We start from the raw sequence: 23446 nt of genomic DNA, 5'->3' as shown, positions 1-23446 counted from the left end.
CCTCTACCTTGTCCCTTCTTCTTCTATGTCTTTTTTTTCTTCTTCACCGAACACTCCCTCTCGTCTTTTTATCCATTTTCTGGATAGGTGGGTGGCTAGTGGCCATACTCGAGCAAGCTAGATGACCGTAGGGGAAGAGAATTGGAACGACGCACTGGAATGCGAGCCTGAACCCGAAGGTTTTTCTCTCTTGCTTTGTTCCCGATCTCGATATTAGAGGCACACGTGAGATAATTTCTCACTTCCATTTCTTCTTCCTTTTTTTCTTGTCTTCTGGTGTATCTTGACAGATAGAACTTTGATCGAACCTCGGTCTCTTCTTAGAAAAATTATTTCTTTCCGTGCTTTCTGACCTCTGTATCTTTTTAACACGCGCGGTTTGCCTCGAGTCGAAATTCCAATATACTGGGAATTCGTATTGCAGAAATGTGTAATTTCTTCTCACATTTTCCAGTGTTTTTATATCTTTACGGGTTCAACATTTTCGAAACACCGCTGGTTGATCCGGATCGGGGATTTGGGAATGTTGGAAATTCTTATTAGAGAAATAATTTTGGAGCGAGGTCAAAGGACGCGAGCCACACTGTGTTTTCCATAAATCTTGAAATACAAAGTCGCATTAATACAGCTCTTTCTTAAATCTTTTCGCGGGATGCAGATTCGTAAACGTCTCGGCATATGCAAGCCGTGGACTGGCGCGTTTGAGAAAGTTCAGACTCGACGCACTGCGTGGGAGGTCCGCGATTCATCCGCGATGTTTGTGGATCTTTTATAGCGTGGATTTCCCAACATCTCCGCCGTAGACCAGCACCATGTGCCTCGAGAAAACTTGCAGCCAATGCCCTTTATCGTAAACCAACGCATTCGATTATCCTGAAAAAAAGACGTTAAGAATTTTTCGTGACCTAAATCGATCGAAACAGATTATCGGAATACGAATTTCATCATTGTCCTCGATTAAATCGCGTACTCTTGAGAATCTGATATTTCTTCTTTAAATAACACCAAATAAATCAGTCATGCTTGCGCATTTCTCTCGGAATATTTTCGGTTTCGGGCACTGCAAAATCGTCTTTTTTCTCCCGTCTGGTATTTCTCCCTCTACGACACTCTACCCTTACTTTTAGTCGGTCTCTCTCGTTCTCTCCTAAGGAAGACGATGCGTCGTCGTTGTAGTCGTCGGCCACTCTTCGCTGTTTAAATATAAACCCAAGCACAGAAGTGGCCAGCTTCCAGTTCGGGCGTCGCGACGCTCGTGGAACATACATCCGACACAAAGCTCGAGACTTTGAGTCTTGTCACACGTACATCTCGTGCGAGTAACACTGTGAGTTTCGTTGCCGCGAATTATTGCTTCGTCCCACGTTATTCTGATTTATGATTGTACCGAGAGGAGCACGACTGATTTGAAACGATTTCGTCGATCCTTGATCGCATCCAGGATCGAGCCAACGAGTTCATCGACCAAGTCGTCCATTCAAAACGAATCGGTGAGAGCTGTAAAGTGTCGTCCTCGATGGGGAAGCTCGATCAACGAAATTAGGTAGAAAAGAGCAGAGTTTAAACGATGGAATGGTCCAGCCGTTAAAACAACCGACGCGAAATCTCTGGTTTAAGAGAGTTTAATTGAGATCGAAGTTTTTAATGTTCGAAACGGTTTATAAAGAGCGTGAAGTATCGAGGGAACGTTGAACGAAATTTTCAATCGGCTTTCAAAGTTGCCGTAGTTGGCAACTTTTCCAAAGGTTATCGAGCTCCCGCGGGAAGGAAGTCCAGCTGATAGCTTGGCTGAAATCATACACCATACTTCCACGATCGTCGAATCCTGGAGCAAAGGGTTGTTGATCCTCTTCGATATCTAAGTGTTAAAAACCGAGGAATGTTTGAAAAGGATTTTGAAAAATCGACGGTTCTCGCGTTGACGTTTCGACTTTGAAAAATAATACCGGGTATCCAAATAATCTTAAATCGAACTACCGTCAAAGTAATTTTGTCCTTGCACCAAATTTCGAGATATTTTCTAATCTAGAAAATCGTGCTTGTGCGCACGTGAACTCGAGTTCTCTCAGTCACGATTAATATTTGATCGAGCGAACGACGAATCGTGAACGACGCTGCACATTCTATCGAAACCTATTCCGTGCTGCGATCAGGTCAAACTCTACGAGTTGGTCCTGTTTTCCCGGAGGTCGCCGAAACTCGACGACTGACTAATTCGTTCGTGAGAGGAATCACCGGTGCCATTCGTCTTTGTCGAGAGGAGCAACGAGATCCCGAAGGAGCGGTGGAAAAAAGTAGTCGGAGTGAGAGAAAAGAGCAAGAGGAGAAAGGAGGCGGCTGCAAGAAAGGAACCGCTTGTTCGACCGGTTGCTTAGAAAACGCTAGTTGAATCAGTCGGCTGGTCGTTACCCCGGAACAACTTTTGTCGGCACGGCGTGACAATAAAGAGACCGGACGAACGCGCGCGATCCAACCAACAACGCGACTTCTCCAGAGTAAAAAAGTTTGCGACTAGGTTGAGAGAAAGCGAATGCTGCCCTTAAGCAGTCAAAAATCTACGCGTAAAATGTGCAGCTCGTGAAATTCGATCGTACCAGCGCTCTCTCCTACAGAATTTAAAACGTCAGCTTCCTTCAAGAAGAAAGTTGTCGCCTTTAAGCTTTTCAGACTGGAAAGCTCCGCCATCCAAGTTCCGGCCGTCCATCCAGGACCTTGTAAACTTCGTTCCAACTCTCGCTGTAGAAGTTTCCTGAAATAGCAAAAGAACGAACAAAGATATTCGCTTGAGAAAATCTCGAGAGAAGAAACCCTTATTAGCGAGAATCGAGTTCATCGACGTTCTCCGTGGAGTTGGAGGCGAGTCTTTTTTTGCAGAGCAGCATTCGTGGGGATGCAAGCGGTTGTTCTTGGCCACTTTCTAATTCTCCGATCTGCGATTGCCGAGTTAATGAACGATCAGCTGGTGAACGGTCCGAGTGATTGAGGCCAATGTTGAATTCGTTACAGCGAAGAAGCTTATGCGTCGAAACCGCGGTTGGCTTTCGATCGTCTTCTTAGAGAGAACTTGTCGAGCTTTTATCGTCCATACGCAGCCTAAATCTCGTTAGGCTAGTATCGGAGCGTATTAAACGAGAGGCAAGCCGAATCGAAAGGTTTCTATCGGATTTCGAGAGACAAATAACGTTCTGTATAGGGTGGAAATCTTCGTGACTATAGGAATAGTTAACACGACTAGACGACATTTTTTGATTCATAATGACTTGCCCTTTGCCTGTGAAAAGTACAACGTCGGTGGCCGTGCCTATAGAGGCCTACCATTATACACGAAACATCCATTTGCCCATTTTTAAACGGGTAACCGTGGTGAACACTATATCCGTTACGTTCTTACCTTCTCCCTTAAAAATTGTATCGAAAACGTGAGGAAAATAGGACAAATTCGAGCCAATGTTTCTACCGAGAGCCGCGTCGTTTAACACTTTTCGACGAGAGAGTAAACAAAAATAACGTCGGTTGAGAACAGTCGGAACGTAAATAAAGTCGTATAAATTTCCTGAATCTCGATTAATCGAAATAACACGGGGTGTCACGATTTCGACGAATACGATCGTTTGCGAATATGTATTTGTTTGCGAGAACGCGTAACGTAATTTGCGTAATTCGCGGAAAAATTAATTGCGTGACTGGAAAATCGATACGTTGATTTGGTAGCTGTAAAATTACGAAGTGTTGGTAAATCGTTCAGAGGCGTTTTAATTTCATGAAAAATAATGCACACGTCGCCTCGCTAATGAGTTTCAGAAACTTTTTAAAAGGCAAGCAGCGTACGAACGGAATAAAGTCGGCGAATTTTTTTTAGAAGCGTATAATTATTTAACTTTTAGCTTAGGATTTTTCACGAGTTTGCTAACACGTACAAATTCTGCGCCGGACTTTTTACATTTTTCAATTTTTATATAATTTCGAATGGTTACGGTTGCTGAATCAACGTCGCGTCCACGAAAACAGACAACCGATTCATCATTCGAAAACATCGGGTTGCGTAACCAGCACTAACGATATCCGAATACGTGTGACATTGATCAAAATGCTGATCGGTAAACAAGATTGTATAACGTTGTAGATATTTCCAGCGCGGATGTGAAATTTCGAAGAACGTGGTTTGAAATGAAGCTCGTTGAAATACATGGAAACGCGTACAGCATCATCCGAGATTGCAACTGCGGTGACACTGATCCAAAACTTGCTGGGCAAAATTGTATAACGTTGTAAATATTGCCAAGCGAAGTGTTTAGAATAGTCAGATTACGTTAATCCTTTCACCGTGTAATAAAATGACGGAAGTTTACAATGAATGATTTCCAATACAATCGCATGGGGAATTTGAATTTCAGCTTTTCAATATTAGCCAAGTTCGAACAAATCGACGATTATAATAATTCTTAGTATCATAGTTGACAATTTTCTTCTCTCCTCTTACATTATGAAAGGGTTAAGGCTCGTTGATCGATCGGGATCGCTCTTTGACTCGATGGCGCGGTGATTAATTTTTTATTCATTTCCTAAATGATATTTGTGAATCGTTAATGACTGGACAATGCGTTGCTGACAATGTGTGAAACAGAGCAATAAATCAATCATGCAGATAAACGAAAAGAGAGCACACTGGTTTTTCTTTTTTCTTTTCTTTTTCAATGTATATTTTTAGATCTCCTTTCGTCCCTGACTTCCTTCTTCTATAACACAATACTTGATGATCATCTAAATTCGTGAGTCCTTCGACTTGATCGCGTCGCTGTTATGGATTACCCGCATAATTCTTTGTCGCGCCCATTCATCTTCGTAATTAAGCGACCGTTTACATGCGACGCAGCAGTATCTCACGTGTAAATCGTTGTCACGAAGGTGAAAGTTATTAAGCGTTCTTGATAAAGGTAGCCGCGTTTGCAACACTTCTCGAAATTAGAAATACCGGATGAATCGCGTCTCCACTCACGAATTCCCTTTAATTACGAAAGAAGGCTCGTAGCTTGATTAAAGAAGCAACTCGTGCGCGATCGATATAATCTTTTCTACATGAAGTTTTATTACACCGTTCGATTATCGTCTTCTGTGATTGTGGATACGAGAGCCTGGCTTTGTTTCGGGTCATTGTATTGTTAAAAGTAACAAAGGCTATTGGTCTCGTCTAAAAGCGATCAGGCTAGCCAAGAAAGGAAATCATGCGCTAGAAACAAAGAATGGAAGCCTCGACGAATATCTTCTTTTTCTTCGAGCTTTGTCATCGCCTCCAAGGACGAGCTGGCAAGCCTCGTGGAATACCGCATCCACGGTATTCCGATGCAGTTTCAAAATTGTTCGGCCGAACAACACTTGGCGACTTTGGAAAAGTTCCAGAGATGCTCGACGAAAAAAGCTGAACCAACTCGACAACCATTTTTTTTTTCTTTCTACGACGTAAAACAGGAAGACTCTGTTGGGGTAAAAAGATTTACACCGAACGCTTCGAGATTTTTCCCACCGAATCTTTATACGATCGCACCGACAGAATTGTCAGCTGAGAGTAGCTGTATTTATCGAGGCAGCTATATTCTATCTTTTTTTTTTTATTATACACGAATTTCTCTGTGTGTGTTATTTTTATCTAATCAATTTCCTCAATCGGTTTCTTAATCCATTCGCTCTTAATTAAGTTAAATTTTTAGCGAAACTACCGAGATTAAATCGCGAGTTAAGAAAATCAAGTTTTACTCGTCGGCTAAAAATGGTGCAATCCTGAAAGGATTAAAAAACATATGTGCAGTTTAGACTCGCTTAGCTTATCTATTTATAGCGGTTTGTTCTATCTAGCTTATTCTACGCGTACGTCGCAGCGATATGTACCGATGGATCAGGTTGATGCTCCTTGTCCCCATCTCGAAATAACCGGACACGCCCTCGTTACGACGTTTTCGTACCTCGCTCATTAAAGCTGTAAACGAATCACACTGATTCGTTACCTATGCGCCACTCTATCCGACCGGTGGAAAGTTAATAGTCCGCTTAATAACGACACCGTTCGGTTCGAATCAGCGAGAACCGATACGTTTTTTCCACGGAGCAAAATCAAGCAAAACCCGCCCAACCAATCAGTGGCTGACGTGGAAAGAAAGATAATGATGATTTTCGTATCCGCCAGAGTTTTAATTAATGGACAAGAGATAATAAAGAGGGACTCGAGGGAAATTGTGGTTCGAGAAGGGCTACGATTAAAATAGAAAACTGGGTCGACCCTGAAGCGCGATGAAAAGTTACCTGGACGCGAGTATCCAGCACATATTCCCGTTATTTCTTGTCGAACCGTATTTCGGATATGGAACCGACATATTTCTCACGACCTTTAATTAGCAAATGCTCCCACGTTGCATCCAAGTGACTGCATTTTTATTATTTATTATTACGATACATAAGGTTGCATATGGACTGTATTCTTGCCACGTGCAACCAAATGCTCACGTGACATCCTATGAATTAATACTATAAACATTTGTTTAGCCATCCTATGAATTAATGCCATAAACATTTGTTTAGCCATCCTATGAATTAATGCCATAAACATTTGTTTAGCCATCCTATGAATTAATATCATAAACATTTGTTTAGCCATCCTATGAATTAATGCCATAAACATTTGTTCGATCTTCGTGAGTATCGTTCGATCCCATCGTTCGAAGGAAACATATACTTGATTTTCATTTTCAGTCGCGATAAAAATAGCCATACGTTTGCAAATAAATATTGACAGCGTTTCGGGGATTCGTTGGTAGATTTTGAAAATAAAATGGCAAATCGCAACGAGTTTGCTGCTTTTCGAATTTATCGGCCGCACAATGGGCGCGACTCGCGCAACGAAACCTGTTGCGAGAACACAATGGGCAAGTAAATTTTCCTTCGACAATATAAAACAATAACTATTCTCTCTCGTTTTTTGTAGCCAGTCATTACAGTTCATTGACAACGCTGCCCGTGAATCGAGCTTTTCGATCGCCTCTTAAAAAACGCGAGAATGCCATTTCACAAACTTTCGTATAAGTAAAACAGATCGCCTTATGCATATGACTGTCAAGCGTGTACTTGTATACCGATTTTTCCCAAGCTTTTCCAAAAAGGTACAAGATCAGACGGTACAATCGTTGATCTTTTCATACACGCGTTTATCACATACACGGGCTGCACATGTTTCGTCCTTTTTTAACAACCTATTCAGGATAGAATGAAATATTCAGGATTATCCCAGGGTTTACCAGACATAATCAAGCGACAAATGCTATTTAGAGTTTGGTATTAAAAAGCTACCATAAAAGTACAAAGGGAACGTTAACAGACATACTATTACTTGCTAGAAGACTGTAAGACAGAGATAGTTAACAATGAACGTAACCTTTGGCTGACACAGTCTACTTTAAAATCTCTATTTCGCTTATTACGTTTTTCTTTTGCGATACTCGGGCATCGTGGCCATTGATTGATCGATAAAATCACTGGAAAATTCAAACAGCCGAAACGACCGACTGGCTCGATAAAACCGTAGACGCGATTCGTAGCAATTGTTACCGGACTACCAGTTTCATGTTTATTAATGCAGCCGCGTAAACGTGCATACGCGTGCACGAGCACAAACGCGGGAACAAGCGAAGGCGACATGTTTATTCGTACGAGGTCAAGATCATTGTCGTTCATTCGCGCGCAGCCTGGATTCCGTCACGTTTCGCCGCGGATCCTCCATGAGCGACTTTTTCTGTCGCGAAATCCGTACACTGGCCACGTTTCCATATCGCAAAGCCTTTGCCCCAAAGAAAGCGTGTCCTCGACCGTTTATCGTGAATTTTCCCTCTGTCTTCCATTTGCAACGAATTTTCATTCGTAACGTTCAAACCGCAGAGCAAGAACCTGTCTGGACGAACCAGTTAATTACAATTTCCATAGTGGCTCTCAACTTTGTGCGATTGAAATTGTACGAACGAATAGCGATAGTTTACATAGGTGTAGTGTTCTGTCCTTTCAACGACTGCAATTTGTACGTATTTTTGTTTTCTCTCCTCGCAACAACCGAATTACCATTTCTGGTACAGTCCTTAATCGACGTAATCCTTAACTTATGAGCCATGAGTCATCATGCCCAACGTGTCTTTCATAATCTGAATTTTACCATCCCCACTGCCAATCTTTCCAAAATCGTTAAAACGTCTGGCATTTCTCGTCAGATAGATTCTCTTAGTTGCGAGCCTCAAACCGCGTCGAACACTGTAGCGAGTGCAGCAACGAGTTGGCAAAAAATCATCAAACGTCTGTTGGAATTTTTACTTTCGCGTAACCTATGCTTTACACAGGCAGCCAATGCTTATCGAGTTCCCCATTCCGAATCCGAATAATTTTCCATTGCCAGAATATTTATAAACACAACATAGGTTTGAGAACGTTTGATCCAGTGTATATTCTAATTTCGTCTAAGATTCTTTAAACGTGAGTGGATTAGTCACTACCCAGGCTCCAAGACGAAGATACCAATATTCTTTAGAATATTTCTCGAAAAATTCCGTTTGTGGGGTTCGTTAATGCGCAAATACCAGCACGGACTGCGCGCAAATGACGCCCTGTTACGCAATCGACATTGCTGACAATCATCGTATTACCTGCAAAGCGCGATCGTCCGTAGTTTCGCGCGATTCTCGCTTGGCGAAGCTCGTTCGCCGAACCCATCCTCCCTAGTTCCGCAATCATTCTTTAAATATCAAATTTACATTTGTAAAGTTACATTTTGTTCGTGTGATTTTTCTCGTCGAAGTAATTTTTGTTAACGTCAACGGCGGTTTATGCCGCCGTTGAAAAAAGTGTGAAATAGCAGCGACGAAAACGGGAAAAAACAAGAGACGCGCAATGCGCGGTAAAAACGAAAAACACTGTTATTTTAAACACGACGATACTCTCCAACATTGGAAACAATGTAAATTTGGGCTAGTTTGGCGAAGCTAAATAATTTGCTTAGCAATTTGCCAAACTCAATTGGGAATAAATTTCAAGTAATCTATGTTTGAAAATAAACTATTTAACCCGTTATTAACGGTGCAGTAAATAGCGAAATATACCGTGTACTTACATTGAAAATTCAACGGCCATACATTGTACTGATGAAAGAGGAAAAAGTTAGTTCAATGGTAATAGTTTCAACTGTGATTAACATAATTTAGTAGTGTATGTATATGCTATTCCTTTTGCGTCATTTTGTTCTTCGCTTTATTGGTTCTTATGCAATATCTTCTGGCTGACTCAAATATCTGACTACGCTCTTCAGCTTCTTCTAAAATACATTTGGAGAACCAATTTATCCAATCAGCGTGTTGCATTTCCATGAACAACAATAGTCATCGTGCTAATGTTATAGTTACACGAGACAAACGACAGCTGAAGTCACACAGCATCTTAGAACAGTGCGCAAAAACGAAAAGTCTATCGGATCGGTTGAATCGTTATCGTGAAGGCGAGTCGGGCGAATTTCGTATCCGGCTCGCGTGACAGCGGCTTAAGGCGCTAAAATAGAGCCTGTATGGCATCGATGTAGTCGACACGTCGGTGCCAGAACGCAGTTACGCATTTAGTCTTTAACTGGAAGCATCCGCGGCCGGAACAAGCGGCCGCCGAGCCCGTGACCGACGAAAACGCGAATTTTCCTCGATCGAACAGCGCGAATCGTCTGCTCTGGGCGATCCTTTCGTGGAAAACGAATCGATTCGTAGCCGTGAAACGACGATGTGAAGCGTTTCCGTGGCTAGAGGATGCAACAAGTGCGTCGCGGCGGAGAACAGTTCACGAAAAGGGGACGTCATGTAGAAGCTACCTGCGTTGCCAATTGCGTCCACGAATCGACCGCTTGATCTCCGCGCTGCCGCTAATTACCCTCGCAATCAGCCTCGATTCAACTTCGTTTCACGCCTACGAGATCATCGTTTGCAACGAAAGGATCCGCCGTATGAACGCGACTGTAGGAAATCCGTGAGTGAAAGTACACGCATCATAGTATTCCCTTCGTTCGATCGTTCTTCTATAATCTTTGATTACTTCATCGTTCGGTTATTTCGTCGATCGACGAGCTATACCTATCAGAACGAGACAGGTCTCTGTCCGATTTTTCAATCTGTTCGCCGAGTCTGTAAGTTTCCTTTCGCTTATCTCTCTGTTAGTTTACTTTTACAGGCAGAGCAAGATTGATTTTTCAAGGCACGATTTTCCTGCTTCGATTTTACAGTTTGATGCGTCGGATCGGACCGACGAGAATCGAAAAACACTCGGAGAGAGAGTTCGCGAATAGAAATCGAGAATCCAGGCGAGGCACGGGCAAGATTCCCGGTGTGGAATGGAAATCAAAAGAAACGAGCCTCGACCGGACGAACTCGAGGAAAATCCGTTTCTCTGGACGATCTGTAAAACGGGTGTCCCTCGAATATTGGCCACGAGTCTGTTCGCTGTCGGTCGATACTGTGCGGACCAATTGCCAAAGAAAATGGGCCTGGGCAGCCTTCGGATCCTGGCCGCGTTCCTAGTTATTGTAATGCCCCGATCGCTCACTTACATTCTCCTGTATCCGATTTTCAGATTAGTGTTTGGCAATTTGTACCCGGCCTACGCTTCGTACAAGGCAGTGAGAACGAAGAATGTGAAAGAATACGTGAGTATCTATCAAGACCACCCGCTGAAATAACTAGAGAGGTATTCTTACTTCGTCTTCCATTAATAGCGATTATGTTTGATCATTCTAATTAATGGGAATAGAGTATAAGCGTGCTTCCAAGTACGAGCCAAGTTTCAGCTGAACTTGCTCGATAACGTTGCGGCTAAACATTGTTTCTAGGAAAGCATAAACTTTGCTCCGCAAATATTTATCCACGAGGGCTACTTCTCTCAGGCTTCTTTGTTAAAAATCCACCGCACTTGTCCTCGACGAACTTTGTTTCTGGATTAACTCGTGTCGCTTTATGCTCCAATGCCATCTCCAGAGAATTCCCGGTTAAATTCCAAGCTTATATTTCCATTCCCTTTGCGTTTCCCTCTTGCTTTCGCATAACGTTAAAAGCTAATATTAGGTTGCTGTGGATCGAAGACCGTTGTCTGGTTAGAATACTTCTACCAATTTGACGCGCAACCTCTATGTACGTGGATGTTATGCCTCTTATATCTCTATATATGTACGTTCTGCACATATTTGTACATTCAAATTTCCCATGAACGCGTAAACATTCTCGGGCTAATTACAAACATCGATAACCAACTTACACGAACAAAATGGCAAACGGAATTTATACAGCGATCAAATATATCCCATACGAAAGCCGAGACGAAGTAAGAGTTCCTCCAAGACGACGATCATCCTATCTATATCCCTAAGAGCGTACGGTACATCGTTTCGTCGCAGAGATCCGTCTGGAGACAAAGTGTAAGCATTTGTACTTTCGTTTTCAGGTGAAATGGATGATGTATTGGATCGTGTTCGCGCTGTTCACGTGCGCGGAAACATTCACCGACGTCTTCTTCAGCTTTTGGTGAGCAACGCCTGGGTCACGTTTCTCTTCTAACTTTGATACATACCGTAGTATAGCTAGCAACGAACGAGTACCGAAAAGGTCAAATAGAAGAGGAGAGGTCGACACCACCGTGGTCCCTTCCCTCTCGTAACTTGTTAATCCAAAGAGTACTCGCGATGAAAGAGGCTGAAATAGCTGTTGCACGCGTTCGCTGGATGGAAAGGGCATGTGTTTCGTAGACAGGGCTATCTGGAGTCGCGAAGCGTTTGGTCTGGTCGGTCGGTCATGGCCCCGTTTTCGCCGGAAGCGAATAAAATTCGAGCGAACCGGGGCCAATAAACCGAGGTGAACCGCGTGGTCCGCTCGCCACCGGGAATTCCGAAAGTCTAATTTCGGCCGAGATGGATATTGGCTTACATGCACTTCTGAGGATTCTACAGGCGTCTCGTCTTCCGTCTCTGTTTCTGGTGTTCCTGCCCGCTGTGCCAGATCTCTCCCTTCATACTCGAATTACAACCAAAAAGGAGAGTTGCCGGTGTATTTCTAGCCAGGAATACCCTGGCACTTTCCTCTCCTTCCCTCCCTCTTTCTCACACTCCCTCTTTTCTTTCCTATCGTCCACTATCCTACGCCTGGCCATTACTCTACCCAATTATTTTCCCCTTTTTCGTTTTTTACCCTCCTTTCGCGATGATGCGGCTTCGTGGTTCACGGCTGCGTCACGCTTAACGACAATTGACGAGCTCTCTGAAAGACAAAGGCCCTGTAGGTCCATCGTAAATATGTACAGTTACTAAGAAAAGTGGCCGTACACCTGACGGAAGGGCCATTTTTATTACAATAGAATGCTACAACGTTTCATTGCCAAGTTATTGCGATTTATGTCAAGATGATAAAGACTATAATATAAGATAAATGTTATTATACGACGTGATATGCACATCGCGAAAAGTTGCAAATGAAATGTCGACCCTCGATGGGCTGTTAAGAGAAATCAGAACCGAGGCTTGTAAAGTAATTTAACATTTTTCCAAAAAGCTTCTCAATTTTATCGTTGGTTATCTTTTTGCGTTCGAGCTACAAATTTTGCATTCTTCTATGAAAATGTGCTGTATTTTACCGACCAATAATTTACGGCCATCGATTTTTTCCATCGTTTCGTACGCGTAACATTTGTGTTTTGATCTTGCTCGTATAGGTTCCCGTTTTACTATGAAATCAAGACTATCCTGGTGATCTGGCTGTTGAGCCCAGCCACCAAAGGCTCGAGCATTCTCTACAGACGCTTCGTTCACCCGGCTTTGATCCGGCGCGAGGCTGAGATCGACGATGCCTTAGCACGCGCGACGGAGCAAGGTTACTCGGCAGTGTTGCACCTCGGATCGAAAGGTGTGAATTATGCTACCACGGTTCTCATGCAAACCGCTATCAAGGTAAGTTTCAAACTTAAAAGTACACTCGCTTACAGATGCCGTAACGACGAATCCGATCGTCTTGTTTAACAGGAAAAGTAAACAGTAACGGAGAAGATATTTTTTTATGGAATAGAAGTAATTCTGAGATTAAACACGGAATAATAAGATACGGAAAATCCCGAGTAGATCGTAGATGGTTATATAAAAAATATACAGAATATATACAACGTAGCGTATCTCGTTTCTTCGAGTATATGATACGTCGTCTGAATCTTTTCCTCGTAACAAAACGATCAAAAGTCCGTAACTTCACGTAAAATATTAACTCGCTGCAGCCACCGCTTCCCAACTCGCTAATCGTTCGATTTTCTTTTTTTTTCTTGTTTTTTATGTTTACGTTGTCCTGCACGCCTATCCTGCACGCCGCCTCTAATCAAACAAACACCAACGTCGATCATCATCACTACACATCGTCTAACCACTGTCAATCATCGTCGTTCCTTTAACAACTCGTCGTTATATATTATCAAAAAAAAAAAATACCATGTTATATGTACATACGTGTTTGTTATGTTCGACCTGTAACATCAAACATTCCACGACGTTCGTGTATATGTGTAAAAACCAAAAAAAAAAAAAAAAATCCTTCTAAAAACACATCGGAACGCGGGGGTGGTCAGCATATTCTGAAGTCAGACCAAATCATGGTGACTGAGCTATCAACGATCCAATCGGCCTCGGCCGTTTCTAGCTTGGCCAAGCTTCCAACGACCTCGAAGGAAAAGACGGACCAGATAGACGCCATCCAGAAACCAAGCACCCCGTCGCACTTAAGCAGTAGCTCCGATGACTTGATCCCTGTCGATTCGATGCCCAACACGAGCAACGATATGAACACGGACGACGAGCTGGTCGAAATTGATCCTGTAGCAGAAGGGAACTTTTTCAAGGTGCCAACGCCGAAGAAAACGCACAAGGCGCGGAAAACCAGAAAAGGGCGAGCCGAAGGCAACTCGAGGCGACTCAGGTCACACGCTCGCGACACTGACTCCATGTTCAGCGACGATGAGTTTGACCAGCAGTATGCATCCACCATGACAGAATACTGACACACAGTGTCGTTCTGTGAATCGGTGGAAAGCAACGATTCAACGTAGTCTCGGAGAATCGCGAGAATAATCCTCGACAGGCTTTCGTCGAAATGGATTGCAAGTTACCGATTTAAGATTAACATAGCGTTTTTACATTTATAGAGATTCGAGTGGAATGGGTTTTAGGGAAATTATGCGTGTGTTTATTGAAAGTCTTAGAGTAATTTTTCATTTTTTTTTCTTTCTCTCTCTTTCTCTCTCTCTCTCTCTCTCTCTCTCCCTCTCTCTCTCTCTCTGTTTTAGAGTCGAGTTAATCCTGAAGAAGGTATTCGTTAAGACGAATTATGGATGGAATGGTCGGAAAGACAAAGATAAAAAGGAATTTGGTCATTTTGATGAGAGGGGAGTTTTTGAAATTTCACTCCCGTGAAATTATTTGTTACGTCTACACGTGCGTTACGATATTATATACAATGATAAAGATGTCTTTTTATTCGATATATACCAGAGGCCTTTAGCATAATGTAATCTCAGCTGCGAAACGTTTAACGTTTAGACGAACATTAAGAAACTATTATTGCGTGCCACCTTTCTGCGAATTCTGCGACTTATATCGTTTATTATACTAATTAGCATTAAGAGTAATCTATCGTGATCGAATCGCGAACCGTGATAATTTTAGTAAGTCGGGAGAACTGGTGCCTTACGATAGATGACGATATGAGATTTCGTCGATTACGACAATCCAAGAAATTTTCGTCTATTGTTGCAAACTGATAAACTATTCTCAACAAATAAATATATCAAATAATCATGTTGAATCCTTTTTCACGAACAAGCCGTCGAATAATCGGAGTATCGATCGAATACATGATATTTCGTTTCTATCAACTAGACTTGTATCAAAAAGACAGAGTTTAAGACTGTACCGAGGCGAGGTATGTAACAGGAAGAATTCGACGATCACTGGCAATTTTGTATATGCAGTTTGCACGAACACTTGTTATCTGGATCGCACGATTTGCTTACGAAGTAATCGAAGTACTGTACTTTTTGCTGGCACGTAATCACCGACGAACATCAGGTAGTGCTTAAGGAGGCATCGATCACAGAGCGTGTCGTTCCTTGCTGTAGTTCCCATAGTTGTAACTGTTGTTAAATCTCATACATATATCAGATTGATGTAAATGTGATGGAAAGTAATTGCATAGGATACACATCCTCGTTACTTGTACACCAACCGAACATCTCCAAGCATATTAGAACCGTCGAGAATCTAAGAAAGCTACAGCAATACGAGGATTTGCCATTGAAACGCTTAGAAAGTAAGACTTTTATATCCCAAAGATTTTACTCAACGATGCTACTATTGATATGTTTCATTTCATTCTTTTTTTTTTTATTCCCATTTTTTTTCGAATAAATATATTCCATGGATAAGGATGTAATGTGTTGGTCCCTCACTCTTGCTCCGTTCTCTTTTTCGTGGAAAATAAACGCTAGTGCCCCGCGATCATCCGGATCGATCGATTCTTCATCGTTCGTACCGTGCAAATCCCGTCTAACGAGTTGGTCCAGTTAATCAAGAGAACCCGGTTCTATCGCTGGACACGCGGAACGCTAGCCGTTAACTCGTGCCAGAATGAAAGTCGGAAAGAAACGTAGCCGGATAGGCGAGAGACCGCAACGCGTTCGCGTTGTTCAACCCGGCCTAGATCGGTCGCTAAAAACACGCACGACAGATCGAACACACGCTCCGGTGTCGGCAGATAACACATTAACACCTTTTCCCGGGTTGGTAAGAATATATTTTTATTTTTTTCGTTTTCTCTGTACAAAATATTCAGATGAGAAGGTCTGTGACTTTACGAGTTCGTAAGAGACTTACCGAGAGGAATTCAAAAATTTCCCATATCTACGCGATTTCGTATTTTTACGAAGATAATCTAGAAAATTGTTTCATCCGTTAAGTATTTTAACGAGTAATTGCATATTTGAATATTTTACATATCTTTGAATATCAGTATCGTACGTTTTGCATAATTCCTCGCGTTTGCTACAATAAACGTTCCATACGTTTCTCTCTCGTGTCGATAAAAAAATGTCCATCCACCGATAGAAATCGACGTCTCAACGTATCGCGAGAAGCCTCGTCCACGACGTCGAACGCTGTCGTAAACGATAAAAGTGTCGATGTTGCGTCAGAAGGATCGCTTTACAGGCTTCGCAGGACTTACGTGTTTATTAGAAATGTTTCATTCCTCTCGCCGAGTACTATCGACTCTTCGAGTCTAAGCACCTTCTTCTTTTTTAACACCCTATGTAATACTTTGTTTTAGTCTTCGCTGTATGTATCTTCAACATGTAACTGTACGTTTCTCTGTGCTCGATCGATAAGTTTGATTTTTCTGCTCACTGGTTCTTGACAAACGACGCGGCACGCAATCGTGGATTACCCGGCAGGTTGAAAAAAACAGAGGATTGGTTTTTCAGGGCGGTGGTGGTCTGGTACAGCATTTAAAGAAGAGCTACAGCCTGAGCGACCTGACCGGCGAGAAAGAGGACGAGAATAGAAACACGCCGCACATGCACGACGAGACGGACATGGAAGGTTATTGGCCGATCGTGGCTCTAGTCATTTTTACGAATTCTCTCGCGAATAACCATAACGCTGTTCGCTTCGTTCGATGTAAAACTCTGTTTATTTAAACTGTTCGGTGGACAAACGCTCCATATATTAGGAGTTCGCCAATTTTTTCCCCGTTATTCACCATGCTTCGAATAATTATAGACTCAAACACATTTTCTGTATTGGTTCTTCGATATTTCCAAGAAACTAAGATAAGGTTAGGCGAAACCGTTTTCGTAAACTGAACGCTCGAAAGGCTATCGGCAGATGGTGTGTGTTCGTAAAGACGGATCGTCTTTCGTAACCGAGATAGAAGATAAAAAAGACAATACAGCCGTCAGTGCAGAGAAGTTTGAAAATTTCGGAACACTGTTGTTTACATGGACATCGAGAACCTACGTGGAATTCTAGCGAGAAAAGTTTACCTTAAAAAAAAAAAAAGAATAAAATCTGAAACTTTAAATAAGTCAGTGAATAGCCTAAATTAATAGATTGATAGAAGTAATTGAAGATAAAGGGAAATCCACTAAACATTGAACATTGCAAAGATAAGAAAACTAACACTGAGTTTGTATCTCTTCACAGGGAGAAACACAATTTTAAAGAAGAAATCTAATCTCTTCCAGACTTGGAGAGAAGACAATTTTTCTTCCTTGTGTCTCTCGTTTTGTTTCGTATTACGATTACGGTATTACAACAAACGATTCTTTTTGTTTCAATGTTACGAAAAATCAGAAAATAACGTTGAGTTTATAATTATTCACGGCACTGTATTTTGTGGTTCTTCGCTAAAAACCTCCTACCCTAGAATCTTCTTGCTTTTTCGCAGCCGCAACGTTAAAGGATAGAATTCGATCGTGTAAATTGATCGACGAACAAAATCGCGAGTGAAATATCACTTTCTCACAACGATGGCTCGTTAATCAGTGAAAACGATTGACACGACGCAGCGCGTGCGTCCACAGTAGGAATTTTGTTAATCGGGCATTAAAAGAACATACTTTGATCGAAATTTGTCAATAATTTTCAGTGGAACCTCGTCGAAGAGAGCATGTGGGAAGAAGAGGGTATAGTCCTCGTCGGACACAGTCCAGCACCAATCGAGTGGAAATGTATTTTTCCGAAGTGGACGTTGACGTTCTACAGCCAAGGTCTAGGGAGCCAACAGCTAGCTTAACGTTCGTATCTCGTTTTTAATCATTAATTTTTATGATTAATAATCATAGTACAAACGTGTAGCGTCCTAATATCCGTAACGTGGACGTGTTATGCTGTAAACGGATCGTTGGTTGCAGTAATATAAGGTCTTCGGACGACATCTCCAGCGGGTACAGCAGCGGGGAAGCGCTACAATCCAGCCGTACATCTCAAGGCGATTCGTTGGTTCGAACATCGAGCGTCGGTGCAAGAACACGCGCAAAACCTCGCTCCACCACGAAGAAGACCCCAGAGGTACTAAATTCAACCGGCCGAATCCGTATAAGAACATAAATCAAGGTTTAATTCCGCGCACTCGAGCCCCAATTTCATTTCTGCAACCGAAACTTTACTGCAACTGTTCCAAATGACGCTGATAAACAGACTAGAAGCAAGGCTGAAGCAAGACTGAAAATAAACTAGACTAGAATGAAACAGCAAAGGCGAGTCTGCGACGAAATTGAACCTTGATTAATTCGTTAAGGACATTGGCAAATTTTTCCCTCGGCATTCTATGTATCAAGCATCGTATCAAGGATACGTGATTATTTCTTCCATCTGGACTTTGCCATTTTATATCAGAGAAATCGAAACGTGTACTTGAAACGTTACGACGATTCGAGGAGCGTTGGAAAACGGTGTAAGTGACAAGATTGAAAAATTGCGATTTTTTTATCAGAAAATGTTCTACACGGCAACGAGAATACCGCGATATAGTATTTGAGCGCAATTTAAACGCACACTCTAAACAGTCATTAATAACGCTAGAAGGTGTCAGAACGTTGCCTCTACAAAGAGGATACACAAGCGCTAGTAGACGTTACTTAATTGTTTCTTCGCTTTTGTCTATGTCATCTATCTAAACGAGTTTGGACATTCGTTTGAGTGGAGTTTTCTTTACAACGAGATATTACACACAGCGTTTTCCACAGACGCTCTTCGACTCTCGCCGCCTAGTCATTAATGACGATTTAAGTTCGTTCTATTTAATCTTTTCAAATTATGCAGCAGCACATGATTAGACGTTTCATTTGATAATATAACGATTTTTATGATATTTGAAGGACTCGGGAGAGGATTCCGACAGCATCGATCCTTCTTCCTCCAAAAATGTCTCATTTCCGACACCTTTGAATCTCATCACTCCTGAACAAGCTCTCGAGATCTTGCTTCTACTCTCGAAAAACAGTAACGTTGCTGATTATATGAAATTCGATCGTGGCACCTTTACCGCAGGTAACGATGATTTACTTAAAAATACCAGTCAATCAGGCCCGCCGGAACTAGAAAAAAAGGAAACGACGGAAACGATCGATAATTCACGGCCAGAGCCTGTGCTAGCCGCGGAGCTTCGAATAATTGAAAGTATAGAGGCGAGGACCCATCCTGAACCTTTATCGGCTGCAGAGAGATCAATTAACGATGCACAGACGAAGCGAATCGAAACACAAGACGCAAAGACCGAAAACACGATAGAAAATATTACGAATAATTTTACTTGTGACGAAGGTTCTTCCGAAAAATTAACCGAACGGTCAACACGGACCGTAACGGATGAACTCTGTCAGGATAAGTTCGACGAGCTGAAACAACTGTTAAACGACGCTCGCAAGGCGGTGAATAACATCGTCCACACGCAGGAAAAATTGCAGCGTAGCGTTACACCCGTCACTGAAAGGTTATCCTCGGAAGACTCGTCGCAAAACGTGGACGTTGAAACAGCGAACGAGAATGAAAACGCAGGAAAAGATGGCGAAGACGCGAAAGCATCGTCGGAAAGAACAAAAGAAATAGAAAACACAGCTGACGACAAAGACGCGGTAAACATGGTTCCGGAATACGACAGCGCCAGCTACTTGGACGTTTGGACAACTCCGAGTGTGTCGCGTAGTAATTCCGACAGTCTTGGCCGAGCTGGTAAGTACAACAAGAAACCAGCTCCCAAAGTACCTCTCACGGAGAGCGAAGAGGACTTGAACGAGACCGATGCTCAGAGCGCGTTGAAAGCCACTTTGGTAATTAAAACTGGAACCTTAAAGACCTTCTCAAACACCGGCACCGCGAAAGACGTGTTTATCGCTCACGCTACTGGCGCGAAGTCAAAGGGGAAGAAGTGTAAGAGGCAGCGAACGAAGGAAGGCTTCTCGAAGCTGCTCGCTATTCCGAAAAATATCTTCCACAGCGCGTTTTCGAAAGAACGCAAGGCTTCGAAAACAGACGACTCCAGCTCGGATATCAGCACGTCCGAGACCAGATCGAACAGCATCGAACCTCAGGAAACGATTATCGAACTTGCACCGAAGCGATCCAGCTCCGGTCAAGAGATAAACATTCAGAATGACGATAAAAGCGAGAACGACATTTCTGACAGTTCTAACAGCTCAGACACTTACGTACTCGCGCCAAGCGACGATAAAGAAACCGCGGATAAAACAGAGAATGATGAAACAAAGAAAGTTACCGAGGAGAAAGTGGAGGGCGCGAGCGTAGAATCGTGGATAAGAGAAGCATCGCAGTCACCAAAAATTGGCGAAAGATTAGAGTCGGATATTTTCTAAATGCTGTCGTTTAATATCGTATAAGATATAATCGTGTACGTTGCGAGAGTTAGACGGGTCTCATTGACTGGTTTTCGTCGACGATTTAAGTAAACCCAATATCATCGGCTCCTTCCTAGTCCTTTTCGTCCACTTTGTCGTACTGAGGAAATCTGGAGAGAAGAAACGGATTAGTTCGTTGGTTCAGATCGTATGGATATGGTTTCTAGAGTGTTTTTTTTTGATAATTCGTTAGACCACTAATCGCTTACCGAGTGTTACTTCTTACTAGAATGTTAAACATGCATGTTACTCGACGATTAACACGATTACAGCGACACAGCTACACGATTTATTAACCGTTGCTTCGAGAAGGAAACGATACCACCTGAGGGGAATTTTTCTGCCAGTATGCTCCCCCCTCCCCTCGTGTAGTAGTATCTGTTTCCTAAAGTCAGTGTGGTGTGTAAATTATTATCGAATCGATCTCTGTTTTAAAGACTGCGTCGTAAAGAACGCTTAGCGAATGATCAAATACATAAAAATGTAAATAACGCGATATCGGGCAGTTTTATTTGAGGATCGAACGTTCACCCGCTAACAGAACGACGATAACACACAGAATTCGTCTTTATTTTTCAGATAACAAGCTTCGCTACCCTGCCCCGCAGCAAGAAAACAAGTAAGAAGAAGGTGGCATGAAATTTAGAAACTGCTGCTGATCGTATCAAGGAATAAGAGCAAGCCTTTTCTTTCGATTTATTTGAATTTCTACGTGCAGCGATAAAACGATCAGCAGCAGAGACAGCTATAAACCTATGAAAATGCATAATGCATCGCGCGACATTGTGCCCTAGCACTAACGTTACACGATTCGTTTGTACATAGTTTCTCTCATAATTTCTATTTCAGTTTCGCAAGAACGTGATTCTCATCGATTGTAATCGAGCATCTAGTTAAATAGACATAGGAGAATTTGTCCTGTTCGTCGGGTTACATTAAAAAAAGCAAAGCAACGATAGAGTAAAAAAAAAAAAAAAAGAGAAGAATCAGCCATTCGTAACCGATCTGTAACACCGTTGCTCACAGTCATCCAAGAGGTTCTTAGATACTTCTGTATTATGCTTTTTATCGCGTATCCCGAGACCCGTGTGCGTAACGTCGTTTACACGACCACACACTACGGTTCTAATCGAATTTTATAATATATAGGTACACGCGTAACGATAACGGGGGAAGGAAAACTTCCGGTGTTTATCGCACTCGATCAATGTTGCTTACGATCAAGCGTAGACCTTATTAATAGAGACACGTGATTTACCGTCGATGCCCGAAAATCGCATGCGATTCCATTTCTAAGCTTTTCTAAGCTGTAGCTCTCGTGTTTCCGTCAAACATCACTGGATCATTGTAAAAAGAAACAAGAAGATAAAGAAGAGGAAGAAGTAGAAGAAGAAGAAAAAGCGCAATTAAAAGAGTCAGTTGTATTTGCGAGAGAAAGGGATGAATTTTATGAAATCTAGTCAACAAACAAAACGTACTCAGGCAACTTTCGAATAGTGCCACTCAACTTTCTACGTATAATTTGTCTATATACATACGTAACTGTAGCTAGCAGAGATAGGGAGACGTGCGGTGATCGATGACCGATAAACGACCGTATGAAACTAAACGATCATTGCACTTTTTCACGGAAATTAGAACTCGCGAAGCGTTGCATAACGTTCGTAACTGTAATAAGACCGTAGAGAAATTTGTAAGATCCCGTTGACGATCAGCCACTTGTCCTATGATTCTGAAGTCTTAAGGTTGCACGTGACAACAGTCCGCTTACGTGTACTTTCGTTCGAACTCGAGTCGTGAAACAGAACAAGGCACGAAAAGACGCGCAACGATCTGCGCTTCCCTTAAAGTCTGAGTTTTGTTAGATCTGAAAGATAGTTGGAATCGAATGTTAGCCTCAAATCGGCTTTATTTCAACGTTGAACCACTTGTTTCCTAGCGATGAAAGAGCGCGAGGGATTGAAATTAGAAATCATTGAAACGTACGCGAATCCCTGCCCGAGTGAGGTGCATGGTATTATTTTTTGCTTGAGAGTTGGCAACTATGACGTGATAACTCTTGTTTTAATATAGAATCGCATCTGTTTATAAGTTGTTTGCGCGCACGGTATACCGAGCAGAAAATTTACGCACAAACGCCGTAACTATCTCGAAGGAGAATTGTAACGAGCAATTGTCGATCTTATCGAATCTGTACTTTAATGGTCACTGCGAACGCTGAGCGAAAGATGCCATTCGAGGACGTAATATTATCGTTCAGTTGAGAATTTGTTGTACGACTATATGATTTTGTTAGATCGTAGGAAGAGAATGCAGCTAATGCGACGATCGAAATACACCGCAGAAATTGTAGATATATTTAGAGGCGAACAAAGCTTCGAGTTAAAGATTTGGAAGGTTCGTAAATATCTCTACTTAGCAGGTCGACATTTGCATTCGCTGTATTTTATCAGATAATGTAACAAAATTCGACGCTTGTCAAGGGAAATTCGTTTAATTGTAACTTACGCGTATTGTTAATTCTTAACTATCTGGATACCTGGCCGCAACTGTACGTGTATGCGAAACTAGAAAGGAACATGCTCAATCTTAAGAATCTTTGCCCGTGCTCGATAGGAGAAAACTTGGAAAAAAGTGTTACAGTACCTCGATATTGTTCGAGCTTTCTTCTTTCCAGTTTTAATAAGCCTTTTTGGTGCATCGATAATGCACCATGAAATTACGTATATGGTGCTGCGAACTTTTTAAGTTATTTTATAATTATATATCTTGGCAACGTATATATAAATATATATGTATATATAAGGAAAACATGTTCTGAATGTTAAAAAGGCACCTGAAACGTTGTGAATTATGTGGATAGATTGGTTAACAGTATTTCGGTTTAAGTATATCTGTAGTCAATAAAGTCAGATTAAAGTATGGTACCTATGTGAATTTGTTTACGATATTAATTGTT

General features: G+C 42.1%; 1 protein-coding gene across 4 annotated transcripts; it reads left to right on the top strand.

Moving 5' to 3' along the window:
- Window positions 1-9094: 9094 nt before the first annotated feature.
- On the top strand, window positions 9095-23424 carry LOC117235280. Of its 4 annotated transcripts, none has more exons than XM_033497148.1 (8): window positions 9095-9194; window positions 10283-10702; window positions 11494-11573; window positions 12754-12988; window positions 16555-16672; window positions 17721-17868; window positions 17986-18142; window positions 18952-20445. In XM_033497148.1, exons 2-8 carry the CDS (start codon window positions 10391-10393, stop codon window positions 20443-20445), a joined length of 2544 nt encoding a protein of 847 aa, XP_033353039.1. In that variant the 5' UTR covers window positions 9095-9194; window positions 10283-10390. The 4 variants fall into 4 exon arrangements, with proteins under 4 accessions (XP_033353039.1, XP_033353036.1, XP_033353038.1 ...); XM_033497145.1 differs by lacking the exon at window positions 9095-9194 and adding an exon at window positions 9459-10186; XM_033497147.1 differs by lacking the exon at window positions 9095-9194 and adding an exon at window positions 21067-23424 and having other exon boundaries at window positions 10391-10702; window positions 18952-20618.
- The last annotated feature ends 22 nt before the right edge of the window (window positions 23425-23446 follow it).

Source organism: Bombus vosnesenskii, unplaced genomic scaffold (genome assembly GCF_011952255.1).
Source record: "Bombus vosnesenskii isolate JDL3184/JDL3185 unplaced genomic scaffold, Bvos_JDL3184-5_v1.1 scf7180000013315, whole genome shotgun sequence".
Lineage (NCBI taxonomy): Eukaryota > Metazoa > Arthropoda > Insecta > Hymenoptera > Apidae > Bombus > Bombus vosnesenskii.
The sequence above is the reverse complement of the archived record's forward strand: the minus strand, read 5'-3'. Positions and strand labels throughout refer to the sequence as shown.